The sequence below is a fragment of the Mastacembelus armatus genome, chromosome 18 (genome assembly GCF_900324485.2).
Source record: "Mastacembelus armatus chromosome 18, fMasArm1.2, whole genome shotgun sequence".
Taxonomy (NCBI): domain Eukaryota; kingdom Metazoa; phylum Chordata; class Actinopteri; order Synbranchiformes; family Mastacembelidae; genus Mastacembelus; species Mastacembelus armatus.
This window is the reverse complement of record NC_046650.1, coordinates 9,647,896-9,665,359: the sequence shown is the minus strand read 5'-3', so window position 1 is coordinate 9,665,359 and position 17,464 is coordinate 9,647,896. Positions and strand designations below refer to the sequence as shown.

The 17,464-nt window shown below is 40.8% G+C and overlaps 3 protein-coding genes and 1 long non-coding RNA gene across 5 annotated transcripts; 2 read left to right on the top strand and 2 right to left on the bottom strand.

The window, feature by feature from the left end:
* Positions 1 to 42: 42 nt before the first annotated feature.
* Positions 43 to 3,047, bottom strand: LOC113125190 (kelch-like protein 33). Its single transcript, XM_026298519.1, has 4 exons — positions 2,153 to 3,047; positions 1,078 to 2,017; positions 827 to 994; positions 43 to 565 (listed from the first exon to the last, which is right to left on the bottom strand). Exons 1-4 carry the CDS (start codon positions 3,045 to 3,047, stop codon positions 43 to 45), a joined length of 2,526 nt encoding a protein of 841 aa, XP_026154304.1.
* A 1,956-nt stretch (positions 3,048 to 5,003) lies between these two features.
* Positions 5,004 to 7,822, top strand: LOC113123474 (uncharacterized). The gene is made up of 3 exons (XR_003294965.1): positions 5,004 to 5,096; positions 6,807 to 7,046; positions 7,715 to 7,822. It is a non-coding gene; the product is annotated as an uncharacterized LOC113123474 (long non-coding RNA).
* LOC113123451 (uncharacterized) lies at positions 5,590 to 11,032 on the bottom strand. 2 transcript variants are annotated; one of them, XM_026295542.1, is made up of 7 exons: positions 10,851 to 11,032; positions 9,507 to 9,604; positions 8,869 to 8,958; positions 8,538 to 8,612; positions 7,989 to 8,059; positions 7,709 to 7,880; positions 5,590 to 7,012 (listed from the first exon to the last, which is right to left on the bottom strand). In XM_026295542.1, exons 2-7 carry the CDS (start codon positions 9,573 to 9,575, stop codon positions 6,803 to 6,805), a joined length of 687 nt encoding a protein of 228 aa, XP_026151327.1. In that variant the 5' UTR covers positions 9,576 to 9,604; positions 10,851 to 11,032; the 3' UTR covers positions 5,590 to 6,802. The 2 variants fall into 2 exon arrangements, with proteins under 2 accessions (XP_026151327.1, XP_026151336.1); XM_026295551.1 differs by having other exon boundaries at positions 9,507 to 9,601.
* A 3,674-nt stretch (positions 11,033 to 14,706) lies between these two features.
* Positions 14,707 to 17,125, top strand: LOC113123350 (FH1/FH2 domain-containing protein 1). Its single transcript, XM_026295318.1, has 8 exons — positions 14,707 to 14,786; positions 14,976 to 15,158; positions 15,529 to 15,648; positions 15,740 to 15,901; positions 16,118 to 16,374; positions 16,514 to 16,736; positions 16,826 to 16,943; positions 17,051 to 17,125. Exons 1-8 carry the CDS (start codon positions 14,751 to 14,753, stop codon positions 17,077 to 17,079), a joined length of 1,128 nt encoding a protein of 375 aa, XP_026151103.1. The 5' UTR covers positions 14,707 to 14,750; the 3' UTR covers positions 17,080 to 17,125.
* The last annotated feature ends 339 nt before the right edge of the window (positions 17,126 to 17,464 follow it).

The window sequence follows — 17,464 nt, the reverse complement described above, 5'->3', positions numbered from 1 at the left end:
TCTATTCAACTACAAAAATGATCTACTTCCTCTCACCATGTTTTACAAACGGAAATGTGGTGGTAACCACAGCAAAGATGCTCGTATGTCACTGTTTGGCCCCGGCATTTGGCCCATGTTTTCCCATCTCTGCATGGTGGGATCATAACGATGGACCATCTTGGTGTCACTGTAGTCCTCCTGGCTGTACCCGCCAAGTACATAAAACTTCCCCTCCAAAACTGCACTTCCTGCTCCTACATGTGGTAACACTAGAGATGTGAAGGTAGTCCAGGAGTCAGCCGCTGGATTGTACACCTCACACGCCAGCTGGTCAATGATACTCATGTTATCATCTGTGGAGATTCCACCTGCTACATAAAGACATTCACCCAGGGCCTCCATGCAGTGATGAGCTCGAGGTGCAGTCATGTTTGCCAGATAGGTGCTCGCTTTCTCTGGGTGATACAGAAACATAGACGCAAGACACTGGTAGTTACTGTTCAGACCTCCTGAGACAAAGATCTGGCCTTGTAAAACCTTTGCTATATGTCCACTCAGAGGCAGATCCAAAGGCCAGGTAAAGCTGAAAGAGAAGCAAAGTTTTTATATGATTGTTCAGTTTAGATTTCATGCAGTAACCAAACAACTGGTGAGTGAAACATTAATAAAGCAGCTGATGCGAGTTCTTCCTGAACTAATCTTATGCTAAGTCTGGTCTGTATTGTCAGCTCAGGACTGGGAGCTTGATTCATATGATGATGATTTACTTTATTGGTTTGGACTCCAAGCCTATAAATCTTTTACATTATAGACTATGATACATGAATGTCCTATAAAATCTTACCTCCAAGTGTTTGCAGTTGGGCAGTATTGTTCCACACTACTAATATAGTCAGGGTTACAGTGTCCACCGATGGCATATATCTTTCCATCCAGTACAACCACAGAAAAAGCGCATCTCTTGTCCTGCATTTCAGCCAGGTTCTCCCAGCTGTTTTGGAGGGGGTCATACCTATAGATGTGGAGAGAAATACAAGAGAAACTGTGAAATATGTAATTAAATCTGTAAATGATTGATCTTAGATTCCCTGTTACCTGCAAACAGAATTCAGCGTGTCCCCAGTACCATAATACTTCTTGCCCCCAAACACATAGAGTTGTCCTTTAAACACTGCCACCTCATGACTGAACCTTGCCGGCTCCGGCATCTCTCCCAGCTTCCTCCACTCCATAGCCTTTTTTATTCCTGTGTGGTTCCTTAGGGAATTCCCAAACCAGAGTTCTCTGCTGCTGCTCCAGCTCCCCAGGTCTTCAGAGATCTGGTTGCCTCCAATCAAAACCAGACTCTCTTTTGGTAGATAGATGCGACACTGGCTCTGTGGTGAAGTCCCATTTGAACAGAAATCTTGAAAGACGGCTTCATAGAGCTCTGCTAGGCTTTGATCAGACCACATCTTCAGAGACTGGACTTCTTTAAAATCCTTGAACGTCATAAGGGAAAAGTGGACAGTTTTCATCAGTTCTTTAGCAAGCTCAAGTCTTTTCTTAGGCTTAGCTTGAATCCATGTCACTACTGCTTTGAATACAACAAGCTCAGATGGAACACAGAGTGAGTGACTGTTCAGGTATTTAAGGAGCTGTTTTGCTGGCAGGTCCTTGAACTTTGAAGTGCATGCCACCTTCTGAAACTGCCGCAAGACAAAATCGTCGGCAGCCTCGAGAAGCTCTACCATCTCGTAAGCCTCAGCAAAAGATGCCACATCCAGGCAGGAGTGTGGATTAATCTGTTGCTGCAGAAAGGTGAAGCACAAGGAGAGGGCTGGTTGGTGCTGGAGCTGCAGAGCGGTGCTGGTGATTTCAAAGACACACTTCCAGCTAAGGGGCAGAAACCCACTATAGGAGCAGCTAATCAGAACCTCCAGTTCTGAAGCCAACAGGAAGGGAAGGTTCACACAGGACTGCTGGGACTCCCTCATGCCCAATGTGAACATGCCACGGAAGTAATCACTAGTAGCAGCCAGGAGGACTCTGTGGACTGAAGGCAACCTAGCACTGGTTAATGGGGATGACACTTTTTTTTAGCAAAGTCAAAACTAGAGGGAAGTGGATGTGTGATCCACAGTGCTGCTGTTATGCATACATTAACTACTGTGTTTGGTGGCCAACTCACCATGGACCGAGTCTCCTAGAGCTTCCAGGATGACATCACAGCCCACCCCATCCATCCACAGCATTTTAATGCACTGAAGGCTGATCATTTGTTCCACAGCTGAGACTATTTCCTCTTTCTTCTGCCCTCTGTTTTTTGTGGACTTTTCCTTGGTGCAGAGCTCCAGCACCCTGGGGGCACCCAGTATTTGAGCTGCAGTCTTTATCTGGTCCACTGTGTCTTTGTTCAAACATGATATGAGTCCTTTGTAAGCGAACTCTACAACTGCCTCTAATCCAACGTGATCTACCTCTGGACCCAGAGACACCGACCACCCGCGGACTTTAACATTTGAATCCCCATCTTTTCCTTCATTGCATCTCCTCAGATGTTCCCAAATAAAGGAGCTGACAGCAGCCAGAACAGGGGAGTGTACACAGAGGCTCTTCCCATCCTCTGTGTTCAAAGTTAGGTCAGTGAGAACAGAGGAGTCCCTGAACTGTGTCAAGGTGTGGAAAATGCCTGTGGCATGATGGTCTTTGCTGTAAATCTTTACCACATCTTCATCATTGCTACCTACTTTGTCATCCATTGAGTGATCTTCTTCCTCTTCATCTGTTGACTCCTCTTCTTCGTGATGCTTTTTGTGATCATCTTGAAGACCTTTTACTGCATCTGACAACTTTCTGCTGTATTCTTGATTATTTTCCTTAGATGTCCAAGCTCCTAAATCAATTTTTTCTCTTTCATTCTCCCATGATTTATAATCAGGATCCTCATATTGTTCTTTATCCTTAACTATTTCATAGTTGTAACATGTAAATTCCTGGTTTTGAATATTTCCATCCTCCGATCTTCCTGTCTCTTCTCTAAGGTTCTGTTCAACATCATCTTCCTCCTCATCACTCACCTCCATTTCTGCCCTGCAACTCACCCGCTCCATCCATCTCCCCCTGTTTTTCTCCATCTCTCTCCTCCATTCCTCCCACTCTTGCTGGAGACGTGAATTCGCTACTGCCATACCATCCGTTATAACTCAAATCTACACCAATCCCTCTAATCCTTCAAAACATTTACGCCTTTAAAAGACAAAAGATTGCAAAAAGCTTACTTTTTGTATAGTTTAAGAGCGAGCATGTATGTCCAGGTCAGTGTATGGATGTCGCTATTATTGTTCCAAGCAGCTCCACTCCTTATCCCATCTGCAGACACCAGCTGTGCTGTCTGTCTGTTCCTCCTGCCTCTCTCTCCTCTTGTAATGTGAATGTTCAAGCCCCTGATTCCTCATATATCCAAAGGTGCTGCTATATAGCATGTATTTTATCACTACGTAGGCAACAAGAGCCCTAACAAAATATTGTGAGGGGTTGACACACTAAATGTTTGACTGTAATTCTTTATATAATTCTCTTACACTGTTTTGTTTCCTTGTTCGTTTCCTCACTTTATTACCTTATCTCCTTTACTATGTATTATATTTAGACAATCATGTATGTACACAGGTTTACAGTTTCAGAGTAATTCAGTGATCATGCTCTCAAATTCTTACATTTAAACTGTAAAGATTTTGCAAGTAATAAACAAGTGAATGGTTTAGCCCTGGGAGAATAGCTGGATATCAGACATCTTGGGGAGACTTGGCAGGCATCGTTATTTATATTACTTGTGGATCTGTATTAAATGTTGAGGGGGTCATCGGTGGGATCACATTACTCCTCCACGTCTAAACACTGGAATCTGGGTCAAGGATCGTGGGGGTAAGGAAAAAGCCAAAGGAGCAACAAAGCAACACTAGTTACACCTGTTGGCTTAGTTTGCTGACAGAGTAAACAGCTGGGTCACATTTTAACCTTGGCTGGATAAATATCTTGACAGGTCACAAGCAGCTCTGAGCCTATATCCTCCCCCTTGTGTTTCCACACTGTTAGTAATAGCAGCTTTGTTTGTAAAGTCCTTCAGTTTTTATTAAATATGAGCTACTTTCAAGCTGCCAGTTTTCTAAATTGGATTGCACCTATAAAAGTACATCATATCATAGTGCCAAAGTTACAGTTTAAGAATTAAAGAATTAAGTATGTTTGCATATTCAGTTTCAGTTCATATGTATACTGTGGTAGTGGTCTCTATGAACAGTTAAATTGACAGGTTTCACAGATGACAACTGCTTGATTTATGAGTTATTTCTGTATGTCAGCTGACATTACATGCACTTTTCCTCCTACTGTAAATGCTCTAAATGACCGTTCTGTAAGTTTATCAAGACAGAGTGAGTTTCTATGGAAGTGCTTTGCAGTTGAAGCACTGCGAGTGGGTGTGCTGCAAAAGAAACTGATGGGCAAGACCTCCATTTAAAACGAACTCCTACCTGAGGAAACAATTGCTCTGCCACTCACGTGTGAGGTGTGACACACACGCACACACACACACACAGGGAGATTTCAACACGCAGACAAGTGAGTCAGGTCATTAATCAAACCAACGCAAAAATAGTTGATGGCACTTAAATAAACTTGAGCTAAACATTTTACATTTTGAATCTGAAGTGCACTGTTTTTCTCCACATCAACTGTGTTATGATCAAATGTCAGCAAGCTGCAAAGAAGGCTGGGACACACTGAAAAAAACTGCACAGCCACCACTGAGCTCGACAGTGTGTTCAAAGACTAAAAATAAATTTTATATTGACGACAACTTTCAGACTGCCAGAGCAAAATGGGGTGAGTGCAGATTTTCATGAACAAAGTATATGTGTTTGTTTAATGTCCCATGCTAAGTTTAGCAGATGTGCATATTTTTTTTTATTCACATTGTCACCTACAGTAAACTTGTGGCTCATAAACTACTTATATAAAAACTGTTTTCTCTGCAGGCAGGATTGTTGTCATGGCAACATGAGCAGCAAGAGGAGTGATGCACACTAACCTCATTATGGGACCCTCCCCATCAGGCCCCTTTCTCAAGAGCAGTAAGTATTGCTGGGATATGCAGTCTTCTTAACAGAAGTAGTAACGGACAAGTAGTATAGGAAAAACATCTGGACTCACTTATCAAAGAACTGACTGATACTAGCTTTATCCCACTCTCATAAAGTAAATGTGATGCTACGGCCAGCTGCTGGTCAGTTAGTAAATAAATAGGCCTCTGAATCTCACTTTAGCATGCTACATCTGGCTTCTTTTTTTTTTTTTTAATCTCACAAAAACTCAAGAGTAAAAACAAGTGGTTTAATCGATGGTTCGTATCAGATACTCCATAACCCCTCAAAAAACCCACAACTTGCTATTTTTAACCTGCTGCTGTCCACAAAAAGAAGCTGTTTTTGACAAAATACAATCTGATTTTATTGAACTTTTATGGCCAAGTGAAACAGAAATGAACATACACATGGAAATAATTTTAAGATGTAAAACAGACAAAATGGAAGAAAAATATATAGAGATTTTTTTTTTTTTATCAAATTAGCTAAACTTGATCTTAACTTTTCTCTACATGAATTCAAGCAGCCTCAGAGCAGTGTGAAAAAAAGCATGAATTCCAAATCATTACAAAAGCATAACATTAAATATACAGTACACAGAAAAGCCACAGCAAAATGGCTTTTCCAATTATTTCAGCTAGAAATATGAAGCATGACTGATTGTCAAGCTCACCATTCTACTAAATAATAACTAGTAATTACAGACAACTATTATTAAATATGATAGTAATGTTTCAACTGTAAGACTGAACTAGTTAAGTGTTTTAACTGTTTAAACATAATTGAGTTCCACTAAAGCTCATTTTATTTTGAGGTCAGCTTATTTTACTAAAAACATACACTAGTGCAGGCAGGAAAAAAGAACAAGATGAAGGATCCACCTGTTTTTAAATCAGTCTGCAACAAGTAAAGTAATACATGTACAGATGTACTGTTGATCATACACGATGAGAGTTATATCAGGTCTCTCCTGCTATTGCTTTTTAAAATGGGCCATGTTCTATTTTAAAACCATAAGTCCCTGCATTTATAAAGTGTATCCCTCAGGGACAAAAGGGGCCAAGAGGGCGATGATAGTGCCAAGGACCTAGGAGACAGCAGTTAAGATGCCGCGGTAAGGACAGAGAAATTGCATAGATCAGCGGCATTGCTTTTCATACATTTTCCTATTGAGCCTGTTATTTCCCTGTTTGGGTATACCTGCACAGCCATGAAACTTTGCCCCCACCTACTGCTCCTGTGGCTCGTTAGAATAAGGAGCAAGACAAGAAGTCTATTTTTACAAACGAGGGGGTGAGGACAGAAGGTGAGACTTTATGAGCCAGCAGCAAGCACAGGGTTTCATACGGAACAGATTCTAAATATAAATGTATATAGATAGTTATTTTGAAAGGTACAGTATGAAAGACGTTCCTACTTCAGCATGTTCTTTGTTTAGTTTCAATGGAGTCAAAAGGCCAACTGTCCCTAGAAACCAAAATGTTAAAGTAAAAGACTTGCAAATGTGATCAAATGTATTCTGGGAGCAAAAAAAAAAAGTTCCCAGTTCAATACTTCTATAATATAAAGGGCCGCATCTATTAAAACATGTTTCTTTGTTAGTGTGCTAAACTTTCTGAAGCACCGTACTTTTGTTTCCATTTTGTGCTATCCACTACATGTCATGAGTCAGTGGTATCTTCTGGATTTTTGGATCAGGCGTAGGCCCATGGTAAGAGGAAAGACACAATAACAATGACAAGGGAGAGGGAGAGAGGCAGCGAGAGGAGGAGGACCAGTGGCAGAGAGAGGGATGACGGCCACAGAGACATCAGTTTGGATCCTCGGGAAAGTTCGGCGGGACAGTTCTTCGTTTCAGCGTTTGGCCTACAGATGACCAGAGGCCTGACCTGTGATATGCTCTCCTGGAAGACAGACAGAGGACACAGATGACTGAAAGTAGGTGTTGTAAGTTTGACTTTTTCCAAGAGTCTGTCTAACCCATTTGATAACAGTTTATTTCTAATGTTTACATGCTAACTCAGGTTATGATGGAAAACATGGCCCACAGGCCGTCAGAGGGTTAATGGAGTGTTTTAAGATAGGAAGATAAGAACTAAACTATTTTTTAATCCATTGTTTCATCCTTAAAAATGTAATTCAAATATCTCAATTCCATCATAATTAAGGAGGTCATGTGTTTCCAATGGTGTGTTGGGCCATTTTGATAGGCTACCAGAATATAACTAATATTCACGCTCACATTATGATAGAAAACACAGTCAGCATTTCTTGGCATGTTACTGCCATCAACTGGCGAATCGAATGAAACAATAGCAGAGGAGTGTGTATTGAGTGTGTATTTTCATGCTCAACCATATTAAAAAATAAAACAGGGACACATGAATAAAAAAATGTTGCTCTGTAGCTGTTAAGAAAATTTGGCACAGATGCTACATTGGCCATTTATGTAACATTTTGGCAACAGTGTGAATCCAGAATTAAAAACAAAATCACTGTGATGTAAATTGCTAAGGTATAAAAGTCTATTACAGCTAGAGGAACACATTTTGTTGCATGTGCAGTGTATGACTTAGACTTCCCATTACTGTCCTCTTTACCTCCAGTATGGTTCTGCTCTGTCCCCTGTCGGGACTGAGCCTGAGGTTCCAGCGATGGGATCTGTGACTCCGCCCACCATCATCTTCACTCTCGGTAGTGTCTTGCCGCGCTACTCGTGGACGCTTGCGTCTCCGCGAGCTGATTCGCTGGAGAGAACCTGGCTCCTGGAGCCTGAACCAATCAAGTTAAAAGCACAAGGTCAGAAAATTACAAGGGAAGAACTGAAAACAAAGGAATATTGTGTGTGAATATGCATGTTTGTGTTTGTTCATGTCAAACCTGCAATCTGTATCCTCTATATCAGCATCTGCATCACTCTCTCCCTGAGGGTCAGACAATACACACTCTTCCTGCAAAAAATGACACACACAAATACAAAAACCTATATACATAATAATAATAATATAAAAAGCAACCAAAATAATATGCATAAAACATACTAGACGCTGTTACACTGGGTAAAGTATGACAACTAATTTTCTTTTGAGAAAAAAAATGTAATGTCCTTTTCATCACAGCCCCCACGCTCACTGTATACAGCTTTTATTTTGAAGTTGTTGGATGAAACACCAGTGAATCATCACCAATCACTACTATTTAACCAAAAACCCTGGCATGATGATGGTATTTGTCAGTATGAGTGTGCTCATGCGTCACGTTGTATTATCACCACCGCTATTATGCATGAATCAGCTGACACCTCTCCACATGATTAATGAGCTTAGAGACTCTCAATCTGGCAGTCCCTTTCTGGCTCATGCATCTATAGCGCATTATTTGTTCAGTCGAATTTCTTTGTGTCTCACCAAAACAACACTCGCACATTACCTCAGTGCCGTATCCTTCAGAGTACCTGGTTACCATGAGTCCATTTTTTCCACAGTGTTCACACAGCAGTGTGCCCTGAGAACAGAAAGCAAGACTTCAGCAAGTATGAACTGACAATCTGACAACAGCACGGACACTTCCTTTAAAATATAGAGTAGGAAACATTAAAATATAAAGTAGAAAACACAGAGACGAGGACAGAGAGAGAGCGAGGTCAGCGGAAAGTTAAAGGCATGTATTTTGAGCATGATTACAGATGAAGGAACACTCTGTGATCTGAGCAGGTTGAGCGATGGCCACAGACGCTTAAGTGGGAAGCCTGAGCACTCACCGGCGTAGGCGTATGTGCTTCTGAATTAAGTGTACAGGGACCAGCCTCGCACAGACAAGCTACATCTACCTCTCCACAACTCGCCCCCACCTGAGACACACCGAGACAGAGAGAGAGGAAAAACAACTGTGATCTGTTGACTTGCTGCATTTTTAGCTCCTCTTCCCTTTTATCTTTAGTGTACAGGTGCACTGAGTTAAAGAGTGAAGCTTTGATGGACACAAGCTTATTTCATATAAAGCTGTATCATTTAGATTAGATGAGGAGACAGTCATTTGTCAAATATCATCAGAGGAACTTTAATACTGTGGATCAGCAATGAGATTTCTGGCTTTTAACCTTTTCCACCTACTTGCATTTTGAAATGCTCAAAAGTGGAGGATGATTGACTGGCAGAGTCAGACATTTGAGTTATGAGCGCTGATCCAAGGGCTTCAGTCAACAGAGAAATTAACAGCAGGGATGTAATAATTGTGTTATTACATGGGGTGTTACAGTTGGGATACGTGGTTTCATCACGACTATCAGCTATTCATCCTTATTGTGAAAACATAGGTTTGTGTCAATGACACTGATTCAAAGTGCCACATACGGGTTTGTGAGCTATACGAGTAACAGGTCTAAATAAACAGTCTCACCTCACAGTCATTGTCAGACATGTCTTGGGAGGAAAAGAGGCCGTGGGAGTCAGATTCCCTCCGCAGCATGACCTCTGACCTGGCTCACACACTCACTGCTGGGACACATACACAGCAAACAGACTGGTTAAATAACAGTAGAAATGACTGAGAACTTCTTCCTTGACATTGAGGGTTGATTAATTTCCAATAGAAACCAATATATTTTTTGCTGCACTTGAGTTGTGTTGCATTATGGTGACTGACTTTGGTTGTTTAATGTCTTTTAGAATGAATTTTGTCCAATGTAAATCATAACAGCTTCTTCTATTAAACACACTTTGGTGATTATTTTGAATATGAATTTACCTGCATTGGTCAGAAAACCTCATATAGGCCTATGTAGATATATCAGACAACTTTGTGATGCTGCTTTCTACTGTGTCACTCTTTAATCAAACTCATAAATGAAATACTAACGTCCTTTATATCAGTCATAAGCCATAACTAAATACACATTTTCCCAGATAAAAAAAAATCACTTTAACTATTTTTAAAACCAGTAGTTCCACTTTATAAACCCTTGTGATTTTATTGCAATTGTGAAATTGTGCCCTATTATAAAGTAGCAACAAATAGTCTTATTGATAGCCATATATTGAAAATGACCACAATGCCTAACCCTGTCTACTGGAAGTACTAGTAGATGTATATAATATAAAAATACCAACCTTTTCTTACTACTATATATGTCCCTTTAGGTGTGAGCTAAGAGCATATTCAAAAACTGAACAGAGATTTTAATGATAAATGTGTTTCAGTAACTGAATGTGTTTTTATTGATATTATAAAAGTAAGTAATAATTTCCAAATCAAAGCTCTTTTCTTCTAAATACAGAGAATTTATGGCAATAATCATAATCCATGTTTTCCCGGAAGGGGGGGGGTGTTTATGTAAATTATCGAAGTCAATACAAATCAACGCAAAAATAAATTGATTAATAAAATAAGATACATTTAAAAAATAGTTCCCATGATGCTGTGCTAACACAAGCAGCAGGGTTGTGTTATCAGAGATTTGTCATCACTGTAACATCTGCTCAGCAGTGTCCGCACTCCCATTACGTAATAGCCTACGACAGTCAGTACTGGACCCGGACAACTTTTTACATAAAGGTGAGAAGTAAAAAAAAAAAAAAAAAAGATACCGTGAACATTAAGATCATGTTTTGTAAAGATGAAAGATATTCACGCAAGTAAAAACATTTTCATACAGACGTAGGTGGAAAACGAAAATAACTCTTAATTAGATGCGGTAATAAAAAAAAAAAATAAATAAAAAAAGAACAGAGTGACCCATCTTACCTCTAACGCATCCTGTCCGGGAACATGGAGTGAAGCCATAAAAGATGCAGGTTTCGTCTTTAGAGGATGAGCAGGAGGACGCGGGGAAGCCATGAGCTCGCGCTGCTTGTGGATGTTTGACATTGTAGCAAATCCTCGATGTGACGTCAGCCCCAACGATGACAGCTAGACACGGATCGGGAAGCGCGCGCCCCCCAGGATAGCGAATGTTCCCAAAACAGCGCGGGAGCGCGCAAAGGCATCAGTGGTAAGTTCCGTTTAAAGACTTTCAAAATAAAAGAAGGAAATGTCTAGACCTACATACTGTGACAGTGGAATAAGATGAATAATTTTATGGCCGATGGGGTTCTATGTATTTTACATTTTAGAGTTAATAACAGTATCGGAAGCTCATTATTTCAGTGACAAAGATTTTTTGTTACCTATGTCTGTGCTCTTTATGTTTGCAGTTTTATTCCCTTTAAATTGACAACTTCAGCACATCTGTAGTTCTTCATACCAAACGTTTAGAATAAATTAACATTTGCTGATTTTATTCCACCTGTAGGTCAGTTCTCACTATGGATCACCCTGATCTGAAGATGGACCTGTGAACCCTACCAATCTTCAGGGCCAAAGGAGCGAGCAGCCACGGCATTGTTGCAATGACTACTTGATGCTTAGCAGCATGGTACATAGGTATGTAATTGTCTTTCAGGATAATGACAACTTTAGCTGCCTAGACAGAAAGTGCACATTCAGAAGTGTAGCATATTGAGTGACCTTGCTTTAATCAAAACTCAGCTCATCTTTTTTTAAAATTTTGTTTGCACAAAAGTGCAACTATTGCTTTATTCCATATTAGTATCAATACATATTAAAAAAAGCAATTTAATTATTATGCTCTGATCAACTTCAGTCTCACAAAACTACTATAACCAGTGTGAAATATATCCCTTTTATTAATTATGAAGTATAGGTGTGAGAGTCCCAGGACAAAATTCAGTGTTTAGTTCCTGGTCCTCACAACCTAAAACCATTAACATTCTCAAAGCAAACTCATAATGATCACGTATAATTTTGGCCATGATCTTGATCTTGCACTATAAGGACCCTCAGACAGTTGGACTACATTCAAAGCCTATGGATAGACAGAGAAAGAGAAGAAACGAGATGCACACATTTATAGGCACTATACCACACACACACACACACACACACACACACAAAGGCAAACTTAGAAGTTCTAGGGCAGTTTCATCCAAGGAATTCACCCAGAAATGTTCGTTCCCACTGGGAATTTGTGTGTTTCAGTAACTGCATCACATCTTCACCAAAGTATTGTACAGGCAGGACAGCTGAGATCAGCTTAGTACTGGATCAAATTCAGTTCAATCTTAAATTGTATGTATTCTAGCACATATATTAGCTTACGATTATTTGGATTTCTCAGTTATAAGAATATTTTTTGTGGTCTAACACATAAAAGCCTGTAGTTCTCTGACTACTCCCAGATGTTACTGCTAAGAAATAAGAAGTTGAAGAGGAACATCTCGGTCCTCATTGTCAGTATACCTGAAAACCTTCTACTTATAAATGAAATTCAAAAAGAGCATAAGTTTTCCAGATAGAGCTCATTTTTTGCCTAAATGTTCCATTAGCATTGCTGCCTCTAAACAGAAGGGCCACTGAAAGAGATAAAGTGTAATTAAGGGAGACCTAATGGCTGAGGGAGGGATCCTCATTATGGCTGCATGTCAACCATGCAAATGACTCCTGTGGGCACAACTTTATACTGTATGTTTTGGAGCAAAGTTACAAGCACTGCACAAATATTATCGACTCTGAAGGATAGAGATATTTTCACAGAATGTTCTTTTGCTATAATTTCCTCACTCAGTTCCCCTGCAATGTTTTTGCAGTTGTGCACACGACAGCCTACTGTTTTATTAAAGAATATTTCTTCCTTTTTAAGATGTTGTTGTGCAGTGCTGTGCATAACGTGCTTTTTAGGACAATGTTTTGGATGAAGAGGTGCACGTTCATGTCTGTCAGTATATACTGAATCTTCGTGTCATATCTTGGCTTATCTAAGCGGCTTTGATTATTGCCATTACTATATGCTGATGTGGTATCTATGAGGTAGCATGTCATAAAAAAAATGGGCGCAGGGCAAAATTTGGTCAATCGTGTTCTTTAATGTGCTTGCAGGGAAGAAAGGGGGGCAGAAGAGGAGGGAAGTAACAGATCTTCAGAGGCAGATAGAGAGGTTTGTGTATACACAAGAGGCAATACAAACAGGAGATGCAGGCTCGATAAGGAAATTAAGGGAAAGGGTGCAACTCAAATAAATGAGGACTGTTGGACCAACAGACCAACGTGCCTCTCTTTCTCTCTATTTTGCTTTCTCTCACTCGCTGTCACCTACAGAAAGAAATAGAGAGAGATGAAAATCAAGGGATAGCTGCAGAAGCACGTCATTTGGATATTCTGGAAGCGCTGCAGAAGTGCGTTCTTTGGATTTTCTCCTCAGAATTGGATACAGGACTAAACACAACCTTTCAAAACCCGCATGAAAAATGATTCTCTTCTACTGAAGTTCCAGGTCTCTGGCGTACAACCAGGAGAACAGGCAACATCTGGATCAAACGCGGACAAGCACTGCACCCAAGGCAATTGCAGGTTACAGGGTAGTGACAACAATCAGAGGTGGTTGGTAGATTGTGATTTGTTTGTGTGAGTTATGGACTTCTGTGGTCGACAAGTGAAGCAGAGCATCCACAGACATTTAGAGGGATATACAGATTCTGTGAGGTGGTTTCTGACTGCAGAGTAAGAAGACTAGACAGGAAAGGAATCGAGTTTTTCTTTTTGTGCAGCATAAGGAATTAAACTAATAGACAGGTGGTCAAATGCCATTGTTTTTATTTAATATGAAGCACGAGCATTTTCTCAAGCACCAAGAAATTACAATCTGATTTGTCAAAGTAATGCTATTAATTATTAAAGCAACTTTCTTGAGTCATAGACAACACTGAAGGACTAATGAAGGATTCAGATCAAACCAAGGATAATCCCCTGGCCTGGGATGTTGAACAATCCTGGGGTTCATTCTTAAAACCAGTTCCACGTCTGTGCCTTAACACCTTGGATTTCTCAGACCTTTGGGATGAAGAAGAAAGTACAGAGGACGAGGGAACCAGTTCAACCAGCGAATCATCAACAAGTCTCCAGGCCCCTCCAGCACCACCTCCTCTTCCTCCTCCTCCACTTGCCCCAGCACTGCCCGTGGCCTCCCCTAAAGGTGCAACTATTAAATGTCGTACTTTGAAGCTCCACTGGCGGGAACTGCAGAGTTTGCCTCCCCTTCCCAGGATGACCCGCTTTGGGACTCAGACTATTTGGGCTCGTCTTGAGCCGGTGCATCTGGATACAAACCGACTGGAGTACCTATTTGAATCTAAAGGCAATAGCACCTGCTTTAATGTGGTTTCTGGGCGTCAGGTAAGCTCGAGGAATATAAATTGTAGTTCTGTAATGAAGCAACCACAGTTTTAGTCCATAATCAATCCATGTGGTTCTACATCAGGTTTTTTGTATATAAAATAGGGAAATGATGAGAAAAACATTTATATGACCATTAGCTAAAACTCCCTTTGTAGGCTAACAGCAGCCTATAATAGATATATACAGCATTGTTTGAATTTAAACCCCTTAACTTTTTACACACTTCACTGTGTTGTAGATTTAAGTCAGTACTGTATGTATAGTGTCTTGATGAAATCACTTTATATTTGTCTATATGTTCTAATACAGAAGCAGCCAGCAGTCTCAGTATTGGGGATGAAGCGGAGTAACATCATAACAATAGCACTAAGCAGTCTGCCCCCTCCCCGCCTCCTTCCTCCTGCTATCTACAGTATGGACAGCAGTGTGCTTGACAGAGAGGATGTTCAGGTACAGTAGAGATCATGTCCTGCAGCATTTAAGCCTCAACATTTGATTAACTTCTAAAGTGTGCTTATTGTTGAATAGGCAGTTCAATGCCGTTGCCATATTTTTATTATGGCAAAACCAAACCTGAGACAAGAGAAACATGCCAAACAGTCCTTAAGTCCATCTTTTTTCACATTTCTTATAAAACAGAGGCTGCAAGCTCTAATCCCAACAGAGGAAGAGCTTTGCCTGATCAAGGAGGCCAAGACCCAGAACCCCCATTCTCCTTTGGCCCCGGCTGAGCTCTGCCTGCTCACTTTGGGTGAAATCCCACACCTGATCTCCAGGCTTCAGCTGTGGGCCTTCGCTCTGGACTACGACTCCTTAGAGAGGGTATGTGAAAGTGAAATAAAAATGCAATGAAACAGAAATTGTTTACTTAAAAGCATTTCATGAAGATGGTTTTACCACCCTCTAAGAGACAGAAGCGACAAAATCTTCATTTGTAATAAAACCTAGAAAATTTAGATAGTTAGCATGAGTATTAACATGACAACCACAATTCCACCCACACAAACTACATCATCAAAAAACCCACAATCACGGTTTTGTCAGACAAGTCCTTAGCTGGGAATACTGTGCAAAAACTCCATGGCGATGACTTCTTCTCACCAAAGATGTCACCAAACCAAAAATAAAACACGCATTTGATGTCTCGCCTACATGAGTCATTATCCTCTAAATGTGTCCTCCCTCTTAACAGGAAATTGCTGAGCCTCTCCACCATCTGAAGTTAGCCATGGAGCAGTTAGCAGCCAGCCAGACATTTAAGTGTATTCTTGCAACTGTGCTAGCGATCGGTAACTTTCTCAATGGATGTAAGGTGGGTGCGTTTATGATGCCAAGCTTTATGTCACACATCTTTAATGCAGTCTTGAATGTTTGTGAGTCTTTTTTATTTGCGCATCACCAAGGCCCGTGGGTTTGAGCTGAGTTACCTGGGCAAGCTGTCCCAGGTGAGAGATACGCACTCCCGCCAGCCCCTGCTGCACCATGTCTGTGTACTTCTGCTGCAGCTTTACCCACAATCCTCTGACCTCTACTCTGACATCACAGCTGTTACTAAAGCTGGAAAGGTGCGTAGTTGCGCCTGTGTGTTTGTGTGTCTCTTGAGTGTATCTGAGTGGGAGAGAAGATTATTTGAAATTATAAATATTGAGATGAAATAAAGATCCCCACAACTTATTTTCAAGATCTGGTTGAACGGGAATATAAGCCAAGTCAAAAACTAGACTTAAAATCAATGTAAGAGCAATCCATTCTGAAGCCACTCTTTTTTTCCATCTTTACAGTGCGACTACTCCCTAGTACAATCCAACCTTACTCAGCTGGAGGCCCTGTGCAAAGCATCATGGGAGCAGTTGAAGGTACTGGAGAAGGCTGAGGAAAAGAGGAAAGGAGGAAAGGGGGAGAAGAAAAGAGGAGGAGAGGGAGGGGATGATGCCTCAGGCCCAGAAGGTTCACTCCGTCACCGACTGCCGAAGATTTTGAAAGAGTGCGAGGACAGGCTGAAGGTCCTCAGAGCTGTCCATCGACGAGTTATGAACAGGTGCTCTAGATATTTCATATAGAAAATAACAACTGCATCATGAGGCCAAGTGTCTGTTAGTGTCTGTTTGCTGTTAGTTAACATCAATACCACTAATTATAGTAATTTTTTTTCTCTTCATAATTTTGTCCCTGCACAGGTTCCACTCTTTCCTCTTATTTCTCGGCTACTCCAGAGCAATGGTGAGAGACACCAAGGCAGAGGACTTCTGTAAAACCATCAGTAACTTTTCTCTAGAGTACAGGACCACACAGCAAGCCATCCTGCTTAAGAGAGAGCGGGAACGACAGAAAAATGGAGCAGAAAGCCCAGGACCGAACACTCCTGTAGGCAGGAGGAAACGTCACCAAACTCCAACACAGGTTTTAATTTGAGATGATTTAACCAAGAAATAGAAATCTAGTTAAAATTAGAAAAAAAAAAATTTATTATTCAATATCTGATTCACCAGGTGAGCGAGAAAAGTGAGGAGCAGTGTAAGCTGGAGGAGGTGTTGAGAACACCTGACTCCACAAAGAGGTTGGATGCCACCCTCCCTCGAAACCGCAGGAGGATGACTGACATCAAAGGTACCTAATGTGATACATAATGAATCTTTCTGAAAACACACAATATCTATTGAATTTTTTCTCTCTCAAAACCTGTTAAACTAAAGCACTATTTGTTTACTCCTCAGGTCCGTTCTCACAGAAACTGAAGTGGTGACCCTTGTTTGAGATTATTTATGACATTATTATTAATCAAATCTTGCAGTACGATGTTGTTTAGCAGCAGAAAATAGACAGGTGCCTAGTAATATATGCCTTTTGGGTTTTACTAATTTTTCTGGTCAAAAAGATCCATTAAAATCTGTTTCAATAAAAATATGTCACAACGCATACTTGTGTGTGTCTAAGAGAGACAGAGAGAGACAGAGAGAATTAGGGACAAGACTGAGTAAGGTAAGGAGGAACCAATACCAACAGGAATACACAACAGACTTCACTTACACTTCTGAGTGCTGCCACGTTTGGAACAGGAGTACAGGAGCCTAATAAAATCCTTCAGTGACTGGAGTCACAAAAGCTGCCTCCTACTGATCACATCTAAA

Bases quoted from the DNA above. Each gene is read 5' to 3' on its own strand.
- LOC113125190 (XM_026298519.1), bottom strand. From the start codon at position 3,047: ATGGAGGTGAGTGATGAGGAGGAAGATGATGTTGAACAGAACCTTAGA. The intron at 2,018-2,152 runs GTGAGTTGGCCA...GGTTGCCTTCAG, and splicing joins TCTAGGAGACTCGGTCCATG to TCCACAGAGTCCTCCTGGCT. The intron at 995-1,077 runs GTAACAGGGAAT...CCACATCTATAG, and splicing joins ACGCTGAATTCTGTTTGCAG to GTATGACCCCCTCCAAAACA.
- LOC113123451 (XM_026295542.1), bottom strand. From the start codon at position 9,575: ATGCTGCGGAGGGAATCTGACTCCCACGGCCTCTTTTCCTCCCAAGAC. The intron at 8,959-9,506 runs GTGAGACTGTTT...GGTGTGTCTCAG, and splicing joins TGTCTGACAATGACTGTGAG to GTGGGGGCGAGTTGTGGAGA. The intron at 7,881-7,988 runs GTTTGACATGAA...TGATTGGTTCAG, and splicing joins ATAGAGGATACAGATTGCAG to GCTCCAGGAGCCAGGTTCTC.
- LOC113123350 (XM_026295318.1), top strand. From the start codon at position 14,751: ATGGACAGCAGTGTGCTTGACAGAGAGGATGTTCAG. The intron at 15,649-15,739 runs GTGGGTGCGTTT...CGCATCACCAAG, and splicing joins ACTTTCTCAATGGATGTAAG to GCCCGTGGGTTTGAGCTGAG. The intron at 15,902-16,117 runs GTGCGTAGTTGC...CCATCTTTACAG, and splicing joins CTGTTACTAAAGCTGGAAAG to TGCGACTACTCCCTAGTACA.